Source organism: Mchenga conophoros, linkage group LG2, assembly GCF_057382185.1.
Source record: "Mchenga conophoros isolate Kocher_MC1m ecotype Shallow Benthic linkage group LG2, M_conophoros_male_GT1.1, whole genome shotgun sequence".
Classification (NCBI taxonomy): domain Eukaryota; kingdom Metazoa; phylum Chordata; class Actinopteri; order Cichliformes; family Cichlidae; genus Mchenga; species Mchenga conophoros.
The window spans coordinates 13,077,881-13,099,002 of record NC_140527.1 but is presented as its reverse complement, the minus strand read 5'-3'; the positions used below and the strand labels follow the sequence as shown (position 1 = coordinate 13,099,002).

Genomic DNA, 21,122 nt, shown 5'->3' with positions numbered 1-21,122 from the left:
ATCACATCACACTGACCCCGAGCCCACTACAAGTCCATTAAATGTCTGAGTGGTCATTAAAAAGCAATAAATGTGAAAATGTTTTACAGTGAGTCACCTAATGGGAAACAAAGTGAAATCTATCACAGGTGTGAGACTTGTAATGAGCCAGGGAGGCATCGATGACTCATACAGGTTTTAGAATGAGTCATCAATTTAGAGCCGCTGCACAGCGCATCTGTCTGGGTACGAAGAGACAGGCAGGTAGACTGGGATAATCAGAAAAGCAGGCAGATGTGTCGAGGGACAGACGGACCAGACGATGTGTCGCTTAGCAAACTGATACGTTGAATGAATATCAGCCGAAGCAGCTGACAGGCAGTCACACTGATATACAGATAATTATGTATTGACAGGGAACAAGGGATCAAATACAGCCAGATGGGAAAATGATGACTGTTTAAGGAGCACGTTGCCAAAAAAAAAAAAAGAAACTCAAACAAAGCACCCAGAAATGCTGATGTGAAGCAAAATGTCTTATTATTCTGTCGTCTAGATTTCCTTGAGACTAATGTGTGCAAGAGCGGTTTAAAAAAATCTGATAAAAGTTTAGTTATTGGATTTAACTGAACACCAACATACAAAAGCACAATTTATTACTAATTGTTGAAATATATTACACGATGAGCACAAAGACAGTGTGAGGAAAGTGCCTTAAGAAAGTCAGTGAAGCCATAAAGGGATGTTGGTAAACTTCTGAGGACTAGTCAGATCCAAAATGAAGATACAGACTGTCATGGTCCTGGGTTGCTGATCCAGTGCTGTGTGTTTATGGACTAATCATTATGGTGTTTCTAGAGTGACTCATATTTCCTAGTTTAGTTTTTCTTGTTGTTTATCCCTAGTGGTTCTGGTTTTGTCTGCAGTGTTTCCTGTGCTTGCCAGTCTTGTTGTCATGTCCTGTCCATTATAGTCTTCGTCTCTGTGTTCTGTCTTTAGCACACTCCTTAACGTCTCTCTCTCTCCTTCTCTGTCTCTCCTACTGATAAGATTTATTTTGAAGCTACCTTGTCTCAGGTGTATGTTCAGTTTTGCTTCCCCTGTTCCATCAGTCAGATTTGTTTCTGCTGTGTTTCCACTTGTGTCCCATCCTCTTGTTATCCCGTGTATTTAAGTCTCTAGTAGAGATGGCACGATACCACTTTTTTATGTCCGATACCGATACCGATATCATAAATTTGGATATCTGCCGATACCGATATGAATCCGATATAGTGTTTTTTAATCAACAAAACTGTTTTTTAAAATATCTTGCTGCATTTTGCAAGTCTGCAAGTTCATACTCAAGTTTAAAACAACAACTACACTAAAGCTATTCTGTTATACCTGTATACAAAAAAAATATTTCATAGTTCAGCAATACTGATCAATCTAATAAACTTAAACCTACACCATCCTCACTATTCTGGTATTTTAAAGAGTACTTAGCGTAAATATTAAGCAACCTAACTAATAGGGTTCCAACTCCCAGCAACAACAAAAATAAAAAAATAGGGAACCACCCCTCACGCTCCACCTCATGATGCTTAATCGACGTAATCAACCTTAATTTGATGAAGTGTGGAAAAAATGCAAAGAAATCAATTATTTTTCAAGAAATATTAAATAGATTCAACATCTTTCTTCAACAAAATTGCAGACTGCACAGATGGTACCTTCCCAAAGTAAAAAGTACTATAGCTTACTAGGGTATATATATATTAGACTTAATAGTCACTATATACAGTAATTGACTTCTATTCATTTTACATCAGATTAAAACTTTGGGTGTAAGATTCTGATAATTATTTATTAAAAGCTCGACATTTTAAATGAGAATAAGAAAGAAAAGTATGTCTTTGTGCCCCCTTTTCCCTGTTCATGCCCTATCGGCCCCCCTGGCTAAACTTTGCTAGATCCGCCCCTGCACAGTTACCAGCGTCAGCTACCTAGAAAAAGATCCTGGAGTAGAAAGTAATATTAAATAAATTCTAACAACAGCTTATCAAGCTTAAACGTGCTGCTGTTGTTCAGCCGCTGGTTTCCTCTTTCTGGTGCAAAGTGGGCCAAAAACAAACAAGACAGACGGACTCGCGACAGAAAAGCCGATCAGCTGATCATTAAGCAGTTTCACGATTGAAGTAGCAGCAGGAGAGCGAGAGGCAGTCGCTTGTTAAGCTTAACGCAGGAATGCTTTACAAACATTCAGAGATGGACTTACACACTTGCTTTACTTCTCTCGGGGATAACTTTGTCGGAGATGAAATGCCAGGTTGCTAGCGAGGTGCTTTCGTGATATTTAATGGATCGGATTACATTTTTTATTTTTCTCCGATATCCGATCCAGTAATTTAGGTCAGTATCGGACCGATACCGATACGTAATATCGGATCGGTCCATCTCTAGTCTCTAGTTTATCACTGTTCCTCGTCACCTCAGCAGTCTTCATGTCCTCCTGCTGTGTGCTTCATGTTTTGCAGCCTAGTTACCACGCCAGGAGTTTATTGTTTTGTGCTTTGAGTTTGTAGTTCTCAGCAATAAAGCTGATTAAGTTCATGTTTCATCTTTGGAGTCCTGCATTTGGGTCCAGCCTCTGCTTGCCACACAGCCAGACCCTGACACAAACTGCAGTGAGACACAATAGCAGAGTGGAGAAAGCAGTGCTCAGATGAAGCAGAAATTAACCTCTATCAATATGATGGAAAGAAATAACCAACTTTACCACATGCTGACGGTCTTCTACTAAATATGTTGAAAGTCTTCGATGGGCAAACCTTCTGTCATTACACTGGAGCTTCATCCACAACAACCAGAAGTGTAACAGTGTGTGTGTGTGTGTGTGTGTTCCTGTCTAGCTATCTTTGTGAGGACCGAAATCTGCATTCTACTATACTTGTGAGAACCAACAGTCACTTGTGAGGACACACTCACCGGTCCTCACAAGTTTGAAGGCCTGTTTGAGGCTCAAAATGTGGTTTTAGTGTCAGGGTTACAATTAGGTTATGGTTAGGTTTAGCGTAAGGGTTAGGTAGGACTGGGCGATATATTGAGTTTTTTTAAAATATCGATATATTTTTATACGAGATATAAAGATGTGACAATATCGTTTATATCGATATAGTATTGAAGTCCAATTTATAATGTTAATCGATATAATCGATATAATGTTACGTTATAATTATACTTGTGGAGCCGCAAGTTTGCCTCTCTTTCTCTGTCCACTTTTGTCTCTACGCAACTACTCGGCCTCACCTCTCCTTCACTGAACACAACTCCCCCTCCCCCATCGCTTCACCTGCAGGCAACGACAAGATGGACATGGCAAATCTCCGCTAACGAGTTACCGCGGATCGCCCCGTGCGTGGGGCTGGACGGCGTCAACGTGTTAGCGAGCTAATTGCGCCAACGAGCTAACGATATGCAGCCCCTGTGGGCTGCATGGCCTAAAATCCTTTCATTTTCTCAAAATTTGACAGTGCGCCTTATATATGAATTCTGGTTGTGCTTACTGACCGCAAACTGATTTTATGTAGTACACGGTGCTCAGCAATCTGTCAAAAAATGTTTTATTACGACTTTGCAGCTGCACCGCTTGATGGCTCCAGACTACGGCTACCGTACACTCAGAAAAATTATGGTTCTTAAATGGTTCTTCAGATGTCTTGATGGTTCTTTAAAGAACCATCATACGTCAAAGAACCTTTTTATTTTGTGGATGGTTCTTCAGCTATTACAAATGGTTCTTTAAAGAACAAAAGGTTCTTTATCAAATCTAAGTTTGATGGTGTAAATAGCATAAATATTTATTCACTATAATGAGGCTGTGAATTATACTGTGTGTTTTCTTTGTGTGCATGTGTGTGCAAAGGGGGAGGGCGGGATACCTGGCAATTACCCTTTAAGAGAAGATGGTAGGAAACTGAATATTCAAATAAAAGTTAGAAATATTTGCAAACAGTAGACACAATACACACATTCAAGTACTGTACTTTAGTTTTAAATTTTAATAAAGCATTACTATTTTCTACTCCAAGGCATTACTTTTGAGATTATTATATATTTTTGAAAATATACTATAATGATAATACTAGTTATTGTAAACTTTACAAACCACCCAGCAGTATGTAAAGTCAAATTATAAAATACAAGTAAATAACAATTGCAGAACAGAATGTCAGTGTAATGAACACACACTTCGTTTTGACAAAGCGCACTGCTTAGGTAAATGATCTGAGTAGTTGTTCATCACTGAGCAATTTGTTGATATGTGTTTCGAGCCAAATAAATGACAGGGAGAGAGAGAGTGACGTCAGAACACGTCATACTATAACCTCCCGGGAGCGGACGGAGGGGGTCAGTCGTTGGGATGCGCATGCGCAGACAGAGTGTGCGAGCGGCGGGCCTTGACCTTTCGGGAAAAAAACTCACGGACGGTGACAGCGAAACGGATAACAGTCTTCAGTACCTGCTGGACTTTGAAGCTGTGGATTCTGGGACTGTTAGAAAAGGTAAAACATTTCCATTAAAACCTTATTACTGTTTTGTTTTTGTTACTCGTCATTGTAGCTTGCTGTTAATGTTGTGCTAACAGTAGCGATTAGCTAGATACGTTAGCCGTTGAGGTCAGCGCAATTTAGTATCCAACGGTTTTCCTAACAAAACCACTGTTATAATTAAGTGAAGCTGCTCCCAGCTAATTTGAACCTTTGGCTTCTAAAATATGTGGTTCAATTGCGTGCTGCGTACATAACCTAATGTCAGCTAGACCGAAATTAAAATTTAATATATTGTTAAAGTCACTAAAATGGCGCCTGAAGCCTGTTGTGACGTGAGCTCTGTGTCTGCTCTAGAAACTCTGAAATTCTGTAGATCTGAGCCGTACATTAAATACTCACATGAACCTGTACTTTGAATTCTGTATGAGCTGTATAAAATGCAGCTATGCATAAGTGTTTTGAATGAATAATTAGATTAGATAACTCTTTATTGTCTAATCTAATTATATAGAAATGTGACATGAGAAGGTGTGTCTTTGACTGTTCCTGCATAACTTAGTTTCGGACTAGTTGACAAGTTATGCTCCGGTCATTTGATGTTTCCAAGATAGATGTTCTTTTGTAATATAGTTAATTTTTTTGTATATTTCATTTATCCACCATCATACATACAAGCTAAGAAGAGGTCGTTATACTAACAAGAGGTATCAACGCTGGGCCAAAGTTCAGCACATGGTTAAAGTTTGTAATCCAGCCAGGGTGTAAATATCACTCAGCAGCCAGAGCTGAAGCAGGTAGCATCAACACATAAATCTACTCTACCCGGCTTAAATCACAAGAGCACCTCTGACCAAAAAGCTGTAGATTTTTCTTGTTTGCACAAATTAATCCAGATTCACATTAATTGTGTTCACAGCTCCAACAAAATGAGGAAGAGGAGGGGGAGAAACACAATTAGGTTGAATTACAATTGGATGGAAGGCGAGGACAAGGAGAAGGAAGCTTAGGATGAGGAGGAAGAGAAGCAGCAGGAGCATCTTTAGGGATCCCTATGATGTCATTGAGGTTTGTTTCATTAATATGGTCCTCTCACAAAGAAAGATGACTTGTTTTAGTTCACGTACTTCCTGTATTAAATAGTGATGTGCAAAATGTTGTGAAAAACCATAGAGCAGGCACATATAGTGCATCTGCAGGTAAATGAACATCAAATCTCTAAGACAGACTGAAATCTGTATATTTATCACCCTTATGATAAAACCCACGTCAGCCATTGGTTTATGGACTTTGTATTTTTTTAGCCTCAGCATCTGCTTTATTGCTGTTGCTATGTTGGGACCATATTAGGATGAGGGATCAGAATCTGGAGTCATGCACACTATTGTTTCATTTAGTGTGTATCCATAAGATTCGTACAGCAGATCCAAGTTGTGCCTTGAAAACAGGAAAGTCGTCTGCATAGAGGAGAACTGTAATAGCAGGCTTGTACAAAGTGAGGCTTTGTGCACTCGTTTTACTTCTGTCACCCTGTTTTGATGCAGAATTCATTTGAAATCAGGCAAGAACTGGACTTATTTTTTATAATGTGTTCTTGTGAATTGATTGTGTATCGCATATGTTTGATTTGACTTTCTGCAAGACAACAGTCGTCCACTGGCCAAAAAAGTTTTCCAAATACCTCCACGTGATCTAGCCTGGATTTAGAAAAGAATAGCAAAAAATCTGCACCTCCTGCTTCAGATGCAATTTGTGTTTCTGTGTTCAGAGGCAGCGGCGAGAGGGGAGACCTCGGCTCATCCAGCTGGAGAGCCTGACCAGGAGGAGTCGAACATTAACTCAGCTCTTCCAGGGCACCCTGCAGACTCGGCTGCTGGCATCGGCGAGGGATGACGTGAACGCCAAACTGGAGTCCATCACAGGTCAACTGCAGGTATGCGAGTCAGACCTTCTGAGGAGGGTTTCACTTTTCTCTCTTCTTTATAATTGACTCTTTTCTCTCTCTTTCAGCTCCTTGTCTCAGAGTGGGAGGGATTTGAAGCACAAAGGGAGGAGCTTGTCGTTTGGTTGGCTGATATGGATGTCCGCCTGAGAGGTTGACCAGCTGACAGGAAACACCAGTGAAAAACTGAAACAACTGCAGGTGTGGGCTTGTTTTGATATGACATATGTTTGATATGAAACATACGTCAGAGACATTGTCCTAAACTGGACTAACAAAGGACCATGAGTACAACATGAAACGTACATTACATGGTGTAATGCTAAAGTTCATTGATCATTTTAATCATAAACTTGTTGAAATATTTTTACTAAACATGCAAACATCTGCTGATGAAAATGTGTTGATTTATTGGTCTGTTATGAAGCTATTGCTATTTCTAATGTGTTTTATCACTTTCTGATGTTTTATTAATTAAACAATACATGTATTATTTGTTGTGTTATCTGTAGCTATAGTATTTATATCTATTTATTTATAGTATAGCAAATATATTTAATTATTACTGTTTAAAACACTAATATGTGACATGTATTAGTATTGATGTTGTGCTGAGGGCTAAAATGCCTTTTTGTCTTTTGGTATACTACAAAATGACAATAAACCATTAATATATGTCTATGCTGTGCTCGTATTTATTTTACCCTACTCAAATTCAATTTATGATGCATTTTATTTTGAAAGATTTAAAATGGTTTTTTAAAGAACCACTCAAAAAAGGTTCTTTAAAATGGTTCTTTTAAAGAACCATTTGAAGGACCTTTTTAAAAATGGTTCTTTAAAGAACCATTTTTAAAAAGGTTCTTTGAAAAACCATTAAAGGTGCCCCAAAGAACCATTTCTTGATGGTTCTTTGGGGCACCTTTAAAGGTTCTTCAATGAACCACTGAAAGAAATGGTTCTTCAAAGAACCATTGTTTGAAAGGTTCTTTGTGGCACCAAAAAAGGTTCTTCTATGGCATCAGTCTAAAGAACCACTTTTGGTTCCAGTTGGCACCTTTATTTTTCTGAGTGTAGTCGCGGAGTAATACGCGAAGTAATACGGAGTAATCGCCTCGCGGAGTAATACGTACAGTGCATCAACGTAATATTACTGTATTGTGTGTGTATAAGGACCATAAATGGCACCTGTAAGAGACGTGGTTACGAAGCAGATTTCAAACTCAAGGCTGTCAGTCACGCAGTAGAATTTGGGAATATAGCAGCTGTGAAATCTGTCTTTGTTATTATGCTCAGCGTCTGTTAGTTTACATTTTGACTGCACAGTTGTGAGCTTTTTGTTATGCACAAAAACAACATTGCTTTCTTTTATTTATGGAGAATTATTATTTAATTATTATTATTTGGGGCGACCGTGGCTCAGGGGGTTGGGAAGCGAATATGGGCTCAAAATGTGGTCATAAATATTTTGTACTTGTAAAAAAGATTTGTATGTGTAAGAAAGATTTGTGCGTGCATAAAAAAGATTTCTGTGTGGACTTAGCCAAAAAAAACCCTGCAAGTTACAAGTACGAATTTTGACCCTATTTTTCTTCCTTTAAGCTGATTGGTCAATGTCATGTCAATCACAAATTAAACAATCCAATCAGAGAACAGATGGGTTTGGCTGTCGGAGGGGCACTTTTTTGAACTGCAGGTCCTTGGGCCACTTCGGAGGTGGGGTGCCCCCAGCCTCTGGGCCTGGGGCTCGGTCACTCAGGCACAGCTGGCTGCCGGCAGAACTCACGGGCGTGTCACTGCAACCCCCCCTGGCTTCTGCTCCGCGGCTGCTGAGTGAACCCTCATCTGGGACTCTCCTCAGCTCTTTCTGGGACAGTGGCGCGGCTGCCCCTCTGTTAGTCTTCCTTGGTCTCTTGTGTTCTGGGTAAATACTAGATTAATATTTAGTATTTACTGTCATATTCCCATATATCATTGTGATGTTGTTTATTCTATTACTCTTGTTCTCATGTAAGGTCTCGGGTGTTTGCGTGCTCTACATTTGTAAGGATTCAGGGGTTTTATTGTAATTTCAGCACATGAATTCACTCAATGTGAAACTACATTTAGCACTCAGATACTGGCTAAGGCCATCAAGAGCAAGAAACACATTTACAGTGTGACTATAAATAAGAAACATCCACAATGGGCTGTACATTTGTTAAAAACATCAGAACTAGAAAAAGAAAAGGAAGATGTGTCACTGAAACTAAAAATGCCAAATCAAACGTGTGGAGCTGCCTGCTGTGGTGCCCCCTTGTGACAAAGAAGCAGCTGACAATAGTAGTAGTAGTAGTATGTGCTCGTTCGAAACTTTATACTGTTCAAGCAAAACAATTTGAACTGCCAACTCTTTTGGGTAGTGACCTCCAAAAACATCAATAAAACTATGAAAAAAGGGGCAAAATGTCAAATAAAGTGTTTTAGGTTTGCACACCTATCCTTTCTTCATCTCATCAAATCAAAACAAATTTATATTGACTAAACAAAAATAGTCCCGCTGATAAAGGTACGTTAGTTGAATAGGGCTAGTTGTTCTAAAATTTTGATTTCAAGGACTTGTTTTTATTTTTTAAGTTTCTATAATGCTCCTTCATGTCCAGCCAGCATGATATATAGAAGAAAAGAACATTTTGAGGCTAAATGAAACCTTATGCCAAACAAGCTGACAAAATTGTAAATAATTTAAAAAACTGCAAAAATGTGAAGACAGACTGGATCGGGACAGAAAGCAGAAACAAGCTCCAAACTTATGTTCCATTAATGCCACGGTGCTGCCTCTGAAAAGGTCACCTGGTTTCAGACCACTGAGTCATGAATGAAGCCAAATGAAACGGCAAAAAGTTGACTACCCTGAAAATCATCACAGGAGAACAACAAGGTCAATTGTGAGCTGAACGTCTACCCTGGCACTCGTATCTATGCTTATTATTTCCATGTGACAGCATCCCTAACTGTCCCCCGGGTGGTGTCAAGCTAGTATCCAACCCTCTCGCAGTAGTTCAGGCTCAGTCGAGCCAGGCGCAGACTGAGCCTCATCAGAGCTCAGCATGAAGCATCAGTTATCTGCATAGCATTTCAGAAAGATTAAAAACACTCCATCCAGCCACTATCAGCCCCTGAAAACAGATGGATTAAGTGTCCATGTCAGAGTATGCTGTGTGTGTGAAATTCACTTTAAATTAAATAAAGTTACTTTCATACCACTGAGCTGAATTTTCAGCATATCTCAAGCTTTGGCACAGCCAGTGTTGGCACGAGGAAGGCCTCCGAGTGTCCTTTCTCACAAACTTGGACCGCTTTTGCATGCCTGATCTCAGCAGGGTTACTCCTGCTACAAAGCATTAGTTTTCATTAATTATTTTCCTAATTACCACAGTAAATCATGTCCACAGATATGATCACAGCTTAGCTGCTTCAAAAGGCGTATTTTTCTAGCTTACAATCAAAATAACCCAAGAGCAATGTTCCCTCTAAGCTGCGCGCGCGCAATTGCGCACTGCTGGCACAGTCTCTGCGCACAGAAAATCTGCGTTGCGCACAAAAAAAATCTAACCTGAATTGAAATTAAAATTAAAACTTTAACAATTCTGTTTTGCAGTGTTAGTCAGTAAGTGACTGGCTGCTCCCGTATGGGATTAGAACGATGCCACCTTATCCCATAGTCCAGCCAATGATGCGATTCACATTCGTATATACGCAGCTAATCAACGTCGTTGACAGGCTATGACAGCGTCCTTATGTGTCGACAACAGTGTTTTAGCTAGCAAAGCAGCGTGGCTGATGTGGAGTGAAGCCACGTTAATGACACCATGTACAACTATTGGAGATGTGAGCAAGACAGAACAATTGACAGGACACAATAGCAGAAGTGTGGACTTTATACCTGTTTTTAAATTGTGTTGATAGGCCACGTAAAACCAGAGTCAATAGTCAATAGTTTTGTTGCGTGTGTCAGAACAATGAGGCGACTGCTGAATGTTACAGGTGTTACAGGAGTGATACATCTCCTGTTGTCAGGCCTGCAGGTATCAGGGTGTTGTTCTCCTTTATCTCATAGTGGACAGAAATTATTTTTTGGAGTGGCACAAATAATTTGTGTGGCATCAAATTTGATGCAGAATAGCTGATTGTTCTGTAAATAGTTTGAAATGTTTATTAAAAAAAAAACGCCTTGGCTGCATTTTTAGGTAAACAGCTGCAAAAAAAACATTGTTGTTTGCATAACTCAGTTACTTTTTTGAAGAAGTACTATATAATTGCCCAACATTGGTCTTTATATACTGTAGTTTGCAGACACAGAGTTACAGGACTCTCTCCCAGACCACAGACTCATACTCATAATACAAGTCAGAGCTTTATAAAAAAAAAAAAAAGACAGAAAAAAAAAGTTGTTTTTTCAAAATTGGACTTCAAGTTATTTTTACTCCCAATAGTGTTAACATACTACACAGGTCATGAACAAGATTTTTTTTAAATTTTCATTGTAAGTGGGCTAAAGCAGTTAATTAAAAGTAGTCTAACACAAATGTAAATGCTGCAATTTGATTATTCTAATAAACATGTAACTTGGATGGATTCAGTGCTGGCATTACCACAGCGCACACGTCTAATGTCGCTCACAGTGGTCCAAGGGACCGCTCAGGGAGTTTGTGTGTTTGCTCAGACACATGAAAAATTAGAGGGAACATTGCCCAAGAGTCCTTTTGCTGACACACAGTGAAGGAAACTGGAATTTCATCAAAAATGTGAAGATCTGAGGCAATGGAAATGAAAAACAGCACTTTCCTAGTCTCAGTGAGACATGTTTGTGCACATGTTTATTAGTACTTTTAGTGCTTTATCATTCTCACACCTACAGCCAATTTCAAATCCCCCCATATGGAAAAGAAATAGTAAAAACATATATGATTTACTCATGAAAGTGGCCACTTTCTTATTACTTTCATATATTTTTTTAGTAAGTATACAAAACATACAAGTTTCATTATATAATTTTTCAAGGGATCTTATATGTGTTTTCACTCTTGTATGCTTTTCATACAAGTTTCATACAAGACAGATAGAAACTTTATAAGATTTATATATATCTTTTCCATATGGGCCCAGTCCTCACAGCTCCTCACCTCAGAGCTGAGAGAAGTTAAACTTTGATCCACTAAAGTTTCTGTTTCTGTTGTCACTACAAGCTGCTGAATGTCACATATATTCCATGTTCTCTGGTCACTACAAAGAAGCTAATCCTTTTCTGCTAGTCACTCCTCTGTCTTTTAGACTGTCAGAGAAAACCAGGACACTCGGAGAAATCCTGTGCAAACATATGCAGAAAGGCCCCAGAGAGACTGGTCCACAGAACATTCTTGTTATGAGGTCACATTGCCAACCACTGCACCTCTGCCCCACCCAAGGATAAATGTTTCAAAAGGTATAAAAGTACTTATTAAACCTGCTTAATCATGGGATGCAGGATAGACAAAAACAGTTCACTGTCCTGAATATCACTTTGATAATTCTGACATTCCTGTTTAAAAATCTCTGATTATAGCCTTCAGCTTTTGAGTTTACTGGTCCAAACAACTTACAAAAACAAAGTGGGAATACTGCATGCTGTGTGCATGGAAATCTACTGGCAGTGAAGACTTTACTTACACTATAAAGCAAACGCTATCAAACTCTGGCCTATAAACACCCATAACATGCTGCTGTCATCACCCTCTGATGATGATTGTGGACTTCACTGCAAACATGCTGTGTGAAAGCATTATAGAAAACACATTTAGCACCCTTTATGGTGAAACTGCACTTCTCAGCAGTGCAGTCAGATCAGACAGCTGTTTGTCGAGACATGAAGAAAAGAGAAACTCATCAGGAGAAATATACGGCGAAGCACAGCGGCGGCAGCATCATGCTATGAGCTATTCTGATGAAAATGTTAATTTAGATTCTTGGCAGTGCAATAATAATACTCTCAGATGTGGTGACCATTAATTGATCGACTGAATTTATTTACATATATGACTTACTCTCAGATTCTGACATATTCTCTTCCAGTGTTCCCTTCATCACAGCTGGTGTCCTGGTGTTATTTTTGTATGCTGCCATCCACACATAAGGCAAACAGGCAATGAATGAATACAGCGGTAAATTGAGCCACAAACACAGACACAATGTTTTCAGCACTTAAACTTTTTGAGTAGTCACTTATTTGTACTAGAGAGCGAAGGAAAAGTGAGAGATCTCACAGCGTGAAATCTGTGAGATTCTCTCTAAATAAAGAACTCTGAGTGAAGGTATTGCAGTGCACAGCTGGCTACAAATATTGCATCTTTTATGAAGACTCTCGGGCATGCAGTCACTCCAGCAGAGAAGCTCCTGTAGAGTGACAGCACAACAAAAAGCACACACACTCTCACACACAAACTGAATTGTTCTTTATACAAATACTCAGAACGTCACATATGAAGGTTTCTACCAGTAGTGATTAACCACGACCATAATTATTTTGAATTTTGGTGAAATGTAGAGTGCATATGCCAAATATTTTTGTGAGTTGTTAGAACTTCTGTTAGTCATACTGGATTTTAGACAATAATAAGTCATTTTAAAGAATTTAGACAATCTTCAGCTGATGAACCTTGTGTAAATGTGATTTACCTCACTCTAGCAATCACAGCCTCAACACAGACCTCAATAACAGAGATTGTCTATCATGCAACATGTTGGGTAAACATGCTAATAAATATAAATGCAATATTTTTATTTGTGCACAGATTTCTGCCATGACATGAAACATCATATTTAATGGGGTGTGACTGACTCTGGCTGCCTCATGTGGTGGACTGGCAGCCTGTCCAGTGTGCACCGTGCCTCAGCTGACATATCCCCACCCACCCTGTGACCATAAAGATAGTGTTTCAGGAAGAAAGGATCCCTGATAATGCTAATGTTAGCACAGCAGGGCGGTGTTTTGCCGGTGCAGGCAGCTGCCATCTTCCTATTTTCAGAGCTCAGTCGTTCTTTTTCGTGTTATATTTATTTCATCTTAACTGACTTGTTAAACCTTTAAAATCTAAATATCTGAACTACATGAGATCCTTAACAGGGCAGCATAGTAACATCACTGCCAAAGAGCACTGAAAGTGTGATTACAGAGGAATGCAGACATGTAAAACAAGTGACATAAAGTGTGATGTCCTTTACATTATTTTCAGTAACATTTTATTTGTCGAAAAACTGAACAAAATTCACACAAACAGCTTTTATAGTGATCATGCATCCAGAGTGACTAACGCGAGATAATGGCCTATCAGCGCAGTGATAGAGGTCTGTTTGTGGCAACAGTGGGGTGACAGACAGAGCGAGAATGCCAACACGCCGGGCGAATTTTTTCTGTGCAGCTGTCACTCAAACGTCTCACAGCTCAGGAGCACAAAGCCAGCGATGCTCGGTTTTATTCAACTGTTGAACACTGGCTGATTTTCTTTTGTGAGAACAGAAAAGCAATGCAGTGCTGATCATGGAAATGCATTCTTTTCTATGCACACTTATGGGATCAATGAAGAATAGACAGCAGATCATTCTCCTCACCTTGACTGTCTGTGATGTGTGTTTTTAAGATTGCGTTCTGACTCCGGGACTGCCGAGTGATCATCGTCAATAAAAGAGAGCGAGCTGTAGAGGCACCAGTGCAAGCCAAGGCCATAACTTGACCTCCAGCCTCCTTTGCATTGGTTCAGATAGATCAGGTAGTTCAGGTATCTCATCAATCCAGAAAATACAATGAAATACATTTGTACACTTTGTTGTGTTTTTAAGTAAAAAATAAACGATTAACGTAGGAAAAATAAATGTTACTGCTAGCATACCGTTTACTGGAGGGGCTGTAACTTTTAAGTCCTTTAGCATGTAAGATTTTTGGTATTTACATATAATAAGAAAACTGAATTTTCAAGAATCAGTTAAAGTAAATTAAGATAAGTAGTAAGTTAAGTTAAATCATACAAACCTAAGTATCCACATTATATCCAATATATGAATAAAATTACAGGTTATCAGAAATCAGCTTTCCAACTGAGCAAATGACTCGCATGCACAGTTACAGGCTCTCGTGGGTTACATGAAATGCATAATGATACAGGACACGTGTAAAGATATTATTTCAAAAGTAAATCCTGTAAAAAGTAGTTTTCCGATGCCAGCACCTCTCTGTTTCACGGGATCTGTCTAGTGGCACAAGTTTTTTCCTGATAGCAAAAAACTATCAAGATACTGAAAACAAGGGCACTTCCACCCCCGATATATTGCATGAGTGCATACATATATTGCATGCACTCGTGCAATATATGTATTTTTCTGTAAAAATGTGACTCTAACTTCAATAAATACTTTTAAAAATAAATAAATGAGATACAAGGTGTTCTCTGGATGTATAAGCATAAGTATAAGGTCTGCTCTGTGCAGCTGGAGAAGACGCTGAATGATAATGATAACTACCACACTGACTAGAACACCGACACATGAGACAGGAAGCGCTGGGGCGCTCTGGTTAGCAGCAGCTAAACTTTTAAAACAAGAGTAATCCCCACTGCTATTCAATCATACAGTTTATGTGAATGGATGAAAAAATAGGAATAAAAACATCAAAATGAGGTGCCAGAAATACTGGAGGGTGTATGTCTACCTTGATGTATAAAAAAAGGCTGTTCGTGTTGGTGGATAACAAGCCTGACTCTTGTCTGATAAGTTAATTATTGCAGCTCCTGAAGGATTAAGGTGGAAACATTGTTTTTGAACAATACATCTGGATTTAACTCGGATTAAATGTTCTCTCCAAATGTGGTTGTGGGATTTTTTTTTGTCCAGTCCAGGAACTATATGGGTTTAGGGAAGCTCTTTGCAGATACAGCAGAAAGGCGAGATGATGTGATGCTTAACATGTAAATAAATTTGCTGTCAGTTACTCAAATGTGAAGGTGGCACTGTGGCAGCAGAGATTACTGCTCCATCTACGGTTGTGTTTGAATCTGGGCTGATATGAATATGTCTGATATGATATGAAACCACATGGGATTTCAAATGGCAAAGCTTTTATCATAATATGTGCTATTACTCAACAGCGTTACATACAGTAGCAGAGACCCAAGTGTCATCTCAGCATTGTAGTCAACACAACCACAATCAGAACAACCACACGTGTGTCTGGAGTCACAGCAGGCTGCGGGAGCGCTGGGTGAGACATGACTGCCACCTTGATCTCAGGTGGGCTGACCATAAGAATTCAGATATGCATGCAATCTCACACTTTAATGACACTTACAGTGAGAGTATAAAATTACAATTATACTAAATTCTACGCTACAAAAGGTGGTCAAGTGTTTGGCTGCTTGAGAAAAGGTGGATACACAGGAAGTTATCGACGACTGGCTGCTCCAGTCTGCATGTCAAAGTTCATTTTCATTTCAGACTGATCTATGATGGTAGCTGATATGTATGTGTCATGTAGATTCGTTTTATGTTGAGCTGAAAGACAGTTACGTTTTTACACATTTACTTTCTTTCCATGTGACAGGGAATATAAAAACATAACAATACAAACATTTAGTTAATGCAGGAACGTCTGAGAGACATTTTACTGCTGAGCTGTTTGTCTGTGGCACACATCATAAACTAACCCATCCAGGATCAGGCACCAATGAAGGCTCTGACACTGTCAGTGAAATCTTTATCTGAAATAAACGTCGTGCTCAGAGCTGTGAGAGTTGCAGTAATTGTGTCTGTGAGAAGCATGCGGTGGAAACTTGAGTAAATGATCCGCTGCTCTTACGTTTCTACAGGTGATTGGCTGGGTGCCTCACTCATTTCCACACACACCGCCTATCAAACGCTAATCAAAAGCGCGTGCGCATGTGTGCGCATGCACGGAGGCACACACACTTGATTTTCACGATGCCAAACACAAACGGAGACTTCCTCTGTGACGGCACCCTCTGCTCATAAAGCCAATCAGCGCGCTGGCTGCTATAAATAATTCCGGCTCTCCGCCGGCCGGCCCCGCCGACACCAACACCAACACTGCGGAGAACCGGAGCCGGCCAGGCCCTCCTCCTCCCTCGGCTGACTCCCCTACAGCCTCGTCCTCCTCTCCCGTCTCTGTCACAAAACGCACACCTTTGAATGCGAGTGATGGCGGCGGAGGATTGAGGAGATCCGCCTTTACCTGGAAAAAAACGGAAGGCACAGAGCGAGAGGGGAGAGGAGGAGCAGGAGGGAGGGGGAGATATCCGCAGCATGCCTTTGTGTTCCGCGCCCCGGTGCCAGAAGTGGCTCTTTCAGCCCACAGCCGCGCGGATTGTGCACAGACATCGCGCCAGCAGGTGAAGCGCGTACCTGCAGCCCGCCCGCGTGCACAAACACACCGAGACCAAAACAGCCTCACGCCTAAAACCGTCTGCCTCACCGAGAGTGCCAGCTCCCCCTCCATCCACCCGAGCTGCAGCACTAATGCACAAACAAGCACGGAGCACCGGGGGTCCCCGCGGCGTCCCGGCAGCGCGGGCTCTCTCATCGTCTAACATACGCTGCGTTTGCTTTCACTAACCTGATGCGTCTGAAGGACCGAGGGGCCGAAGGGATCCCGACCAGTCTGCAGGAGAGCTTTCGTTTGATGCCTGTCCTATATCCAGTCTCTCTCACACACGCGCGCGCTCGCTTTCTCTCCACCACCCCCTCTTGCGCACTATTACCTCACAGCCTCCACTCTGTTCCTCCAAGACGAGAGAGAGAGAGAGCATATGGCGACAGATTCTCAACAGGAGCGCGAATCCGTGTAAAAGTAGAGACTCTGCTTTGTGCTTTGTTTAAATTCTCCAAAGTGCGCACGCCACCACCAACAAGTGAGCCTGTTAGGATACACATAAAGTCCATTCAAAGAGAACAGTGTTTAAGCTGACAAAGGTGCACAATTTAAAAGAGGCCAGAACACAAAATAGGATTTTACCCTCAGAGGTTTTAATGGGGTGTCGGTGAATTCATTTATTTTGATTGCGGGCGTGAATATTCCAGTTTACAGTATGCCATCTATTTTATTTTGCCAGATGTGATCAGAGGACACTTTGATAACCGAATGCTACATCTTTCACACAGAGGCCTGACACTGCCATTTAAAAAATAGCATTCATAGAAATATACATGTGGACAAGGTGGGCGCACGACAGGAAGCCAGCTGCAGCAGCTGTTTGTAAATTCAAAGTTAGCCTGCTGTACACGTAGAAGTGAAAGAAAGCACCAGACAGGGGGACTTGCATGTGTCACTTTAATTTTGAACAATGCAGGCTTCAAGGGAAAGTTTGGAAGTTTAAAATAGCCTAGAGTCGTCAAACAGCTGGTCCTGAGTCATCAAGCCCTCATGGGAGTTGAAACAGTGACATGAAATAACAGGATGTTCAGATTTTATTGTCATGCAGCTGTAGGTAGTTTATAACTTAATAAATGCCCACAATGTGACCGAGAACAGATGCAAAGACCACATACTGGCTTTTATTTCTTTATGAATCAAAACAATGGTGCCGCTGATGCATCCGGGGCCAGCGCAGCTCTCAGAGCAGCCTGCGTAGCCGGAGGCCGTCAATCCGAAGCCTCGTGATGCCTAACGCTAATGCACTCATTGTTAACGTGTCATTACCGAGCTCCTTTATCGCTGAGCAAACACACACGCATGTACACAGATCCTGTGCAAACAGATAGGACAGGTGCTGCCTCCTGCGTGTCACGCTAACATCACGGCTGAATCAGCCGAATGAAACAAACTCGCAGTCCTCACAATTAAGCACCACCAGGCGTTAGTTTAGGTTTAATTATTAATATGCATTTTGAGATCAAACCCCATCTTTGCATGTGGGCATCATGAGCGTAGATGGTGTACTGGCGTCTTTATTCTACACTTCAAACACTTCTTACAGAAAGTGACAACATTAGGTGTACTGTCAGGGACTAGTAAGCATAAGAAATGCAGAGATTAAATACTGCAGCAGTGAATGACCCAAAAAAGTTTTTGTTTTTTGTTTGTCTTGTTCCATGTTCAATAATCCAGGTAAGGAAATCAACTTTCTGAGATTCACTCAGAAACATTTTCACTTTATTAACCTTCTAAATTTAAAGTGAATCACTGTTATCAGTTTTCATATCATTTCCTTTAATTACACAACCAAAAACATACATTTTCTCATGTATATAAAATCGTATGAAGAATATGTTTGAATCTCTACAATAACATCATGAACACTGAAAGATGGTTTGTACTTAGTTATGCAGAGATGTTGTGTTGGGGTTAAATAATGAAATGTCTATATTTTTACTTTAAAAAAATCCTTCTGCAACCTTAAATATTTCAAAAGAATGAAGGCTCTTTCCCAGAGGCAGTCATTTCCCCACGACTGCAGGCTTTTATGCCGTCTGAGGATACTAATCTTAGTTATGGCAATCACATCACCTCTCCAAAACATCCATCGTGTGGGTTCAGAGGGAGGTTACTCCTGTGTGCACCATGTGCGCATTTATTTAGACCTTTTTCTTTTTCCAAAGCAGATCCCATCTTTGGATGTTCTAGCTGGTTAATGTGTTAGAGGTGTGTTTTTGACTAATCCTCTAATTGAAAATCATTTAAAGGCTGCTTGTCGGGGTTAATGTCACCGGATGTTTGTCTTTGCATGGTCAAGATTCCTGGTTCCCACTTTTGCAAGGTCGCATTTCACTCATTTTTGTGTTAATGAACAAATAAGTGGCTTCGACACAAGCAAACAAAACCATCCCTAGGCTTCTGAAAACAGAGGATTCAGTCATCAGCTATTAAGATTTAGTTGAGTCTGCAAAGTCAGTGGTGCTGGTGTTATGATGTGGAACTCCAATCGTGGATGCTGCCATTAGTGACATTTGCCCATATTTACTGCCACTACATCCTGCTGGCGCCGCTAAGGCTGCTTACACAGCATTACACACCCACTTCCCCTGGAGAAATCAATGATTTAAAAAAAAATTTGGCAGGTGATTATTGGTTGGATAAGAAGACTCTGTCATGTTGCACAACATCAGTGTACAAATGTGATCATGAAACTTTAGACTGCGTTGATAATTTACTCTTTTCTTCGTCTTTCTCTCTTTGCATCACATACATATTTAAATTTTATTTCTATGAAATGTCATACAGATGTCTGTGAGCATGAGAAAAAAAAGTCAAACATCAATTTGATGATTAACTGACTTTCCATCAAGGCCCATATCATGTCAGGCTGTGTGTTTTAAATTGTGCATCAAAGGAGATGTCAGCTTGAGTTGTCTGCAGTACTACAAGGCTTCCAGGCAGACTAAAGCCCCACGAAGAGAAGGCAAATGAATCAGGTCAAGCAAGAACTGATCCCCTGCCTCATTCCTGACTTTAAAAGACATTGACAAGCTATTACAGGTAGCTTATTTTGCATTCTATATACTGCAGAGACACGTACAGCATTTTACACAGTTCCAGTTTCCAGCACCAAGAGTCCCACCCCACTGATATTCCATAAAAACTCTTAACTGTGAAACAGTATGCCATCACACATTTTGTTACAAGACCGGGCTGCGATTACATAACCACATTTCTGTTAAACAGCACATCTCCTGTCAGTGTAAACACTATTGGTCTACATGAGATTACTCACTACACAAAAGAATCAGAATCAGAAAGGGGTTTATTGCCAAATGTTGAGCAGGTTTACAACATTAGGAAATTGCTGCGGTGCTTCAGTGCAAACATAGTGTCATAAATAGCACTTAAATAGACATGAAAAAAAATAAAAGTAGGGATAAGAATTAAAAGTGCTACGTAGAAAGATATGTGCATGAGATATACATGGGATATATACATGAGAATAAGAATTAAGAGTGCTACGTTGAAAGATATATACATGAGTGCAGGTGGTGATCAGTGCCAAACATGGAATGATGCAGTGAACACAGCGTAGGGTCATGTGTTAGTGGCGGGAACAGTCATATGGTTATTGTTCATGTGTCCAACAGCAGAGGGGAAGAAACTGTTCTTATGGCGAGAGGTTCTGGTGCGAATGGACCGGAGCCTCCTGCCTGAGGGGAGCAGGTCAAACAGACTGTGTCCAGGGTGAGAAGGGTCAGCTGAGATCCGAGCTGCACGCCGCAATGTCCTGGAGGTGTACAGGTCCTGCAAAGATGGGAGTCTGCAGCCAATCACCTTCTCAGCAGAGCGCACAACACGCTGCAGTCTCTGTTTGTCCCTGATAGTGGCTCCAGCGTACCACACGGTGATGGAGGAGGTGAGGATGGACTCGATGATTGCAGTGTAGAACTGCATCATCGTCCGTGTTGGCAGGTTGAATTTCTTCAGCTGCCTCAGGAAGTACATCCTCTGCTGGGCTTTCTTGATGACGGAGGTGATGGTGGGCTCCCACTTCAGGTCCTGGGTGATGGTGGTACCCAGGAAGCGGAATGAGTCCACAGAGGTGATGGGGGTGTCAGTCAGGATGATGGGGGGGAGTGGGGCTGTGCTGTGTGCTGTGTACTGTGCTGTGTACAAAATACAACGAATGGACAATTTGGATCTTTTTTGGAGACTAAACTTTCATTGC

At 40.7% G+C, this 21,122-nt stretch overlaps 2 protein-coding genes across 3 annotated transcripts in view; one reads left to right on the top strand and one right to left on the bottom strand.

The window, feature by feature from the left end:
* The window catches only part of cplx2b (complexin 2b), a 59,130-nt gene extending 41,802 nt beyond the window's left edge, over nucleotides 1-17,328 (bottom strand). For both annotated transcript variants that reach the window (XM_085286626.1, XM_085286634.1), the window contains exon 1: nucleotides 17,090-17,328. The gene's annotated coding sequence lies outside the window, so the exon portion shown is untranslated. The remainder of the gene's footprint in view (nucleotides 1-17,089) is intronic.
* LOC146581749 (uncharacterized) lies at nucleotides 4,305-6,982 on the top strand. The gene is made up of 4 exons (XM_085247309.1): nucleotides 4,305-4,526; nucleotides 5,431-5,579; nucleotides 6,280-6,444; nucleotides 6,522-6,982. Exons 2-4 carry the CDS (start codon nucleotides 5,523-5,525, stop codon nucleotides 6,609-6,611), a joined length of 312 nt encoding a protein of 103 aa, XP_085103435.1. The 5' UTR covers nucleotides 4,305-4,526; nucleotides 5,431-5,522; the 3' UTR covers nucleotides 6,612-6,982.
* Nucleotides 17,329-21,122: the final 3,794 nt, after the last annotated feature.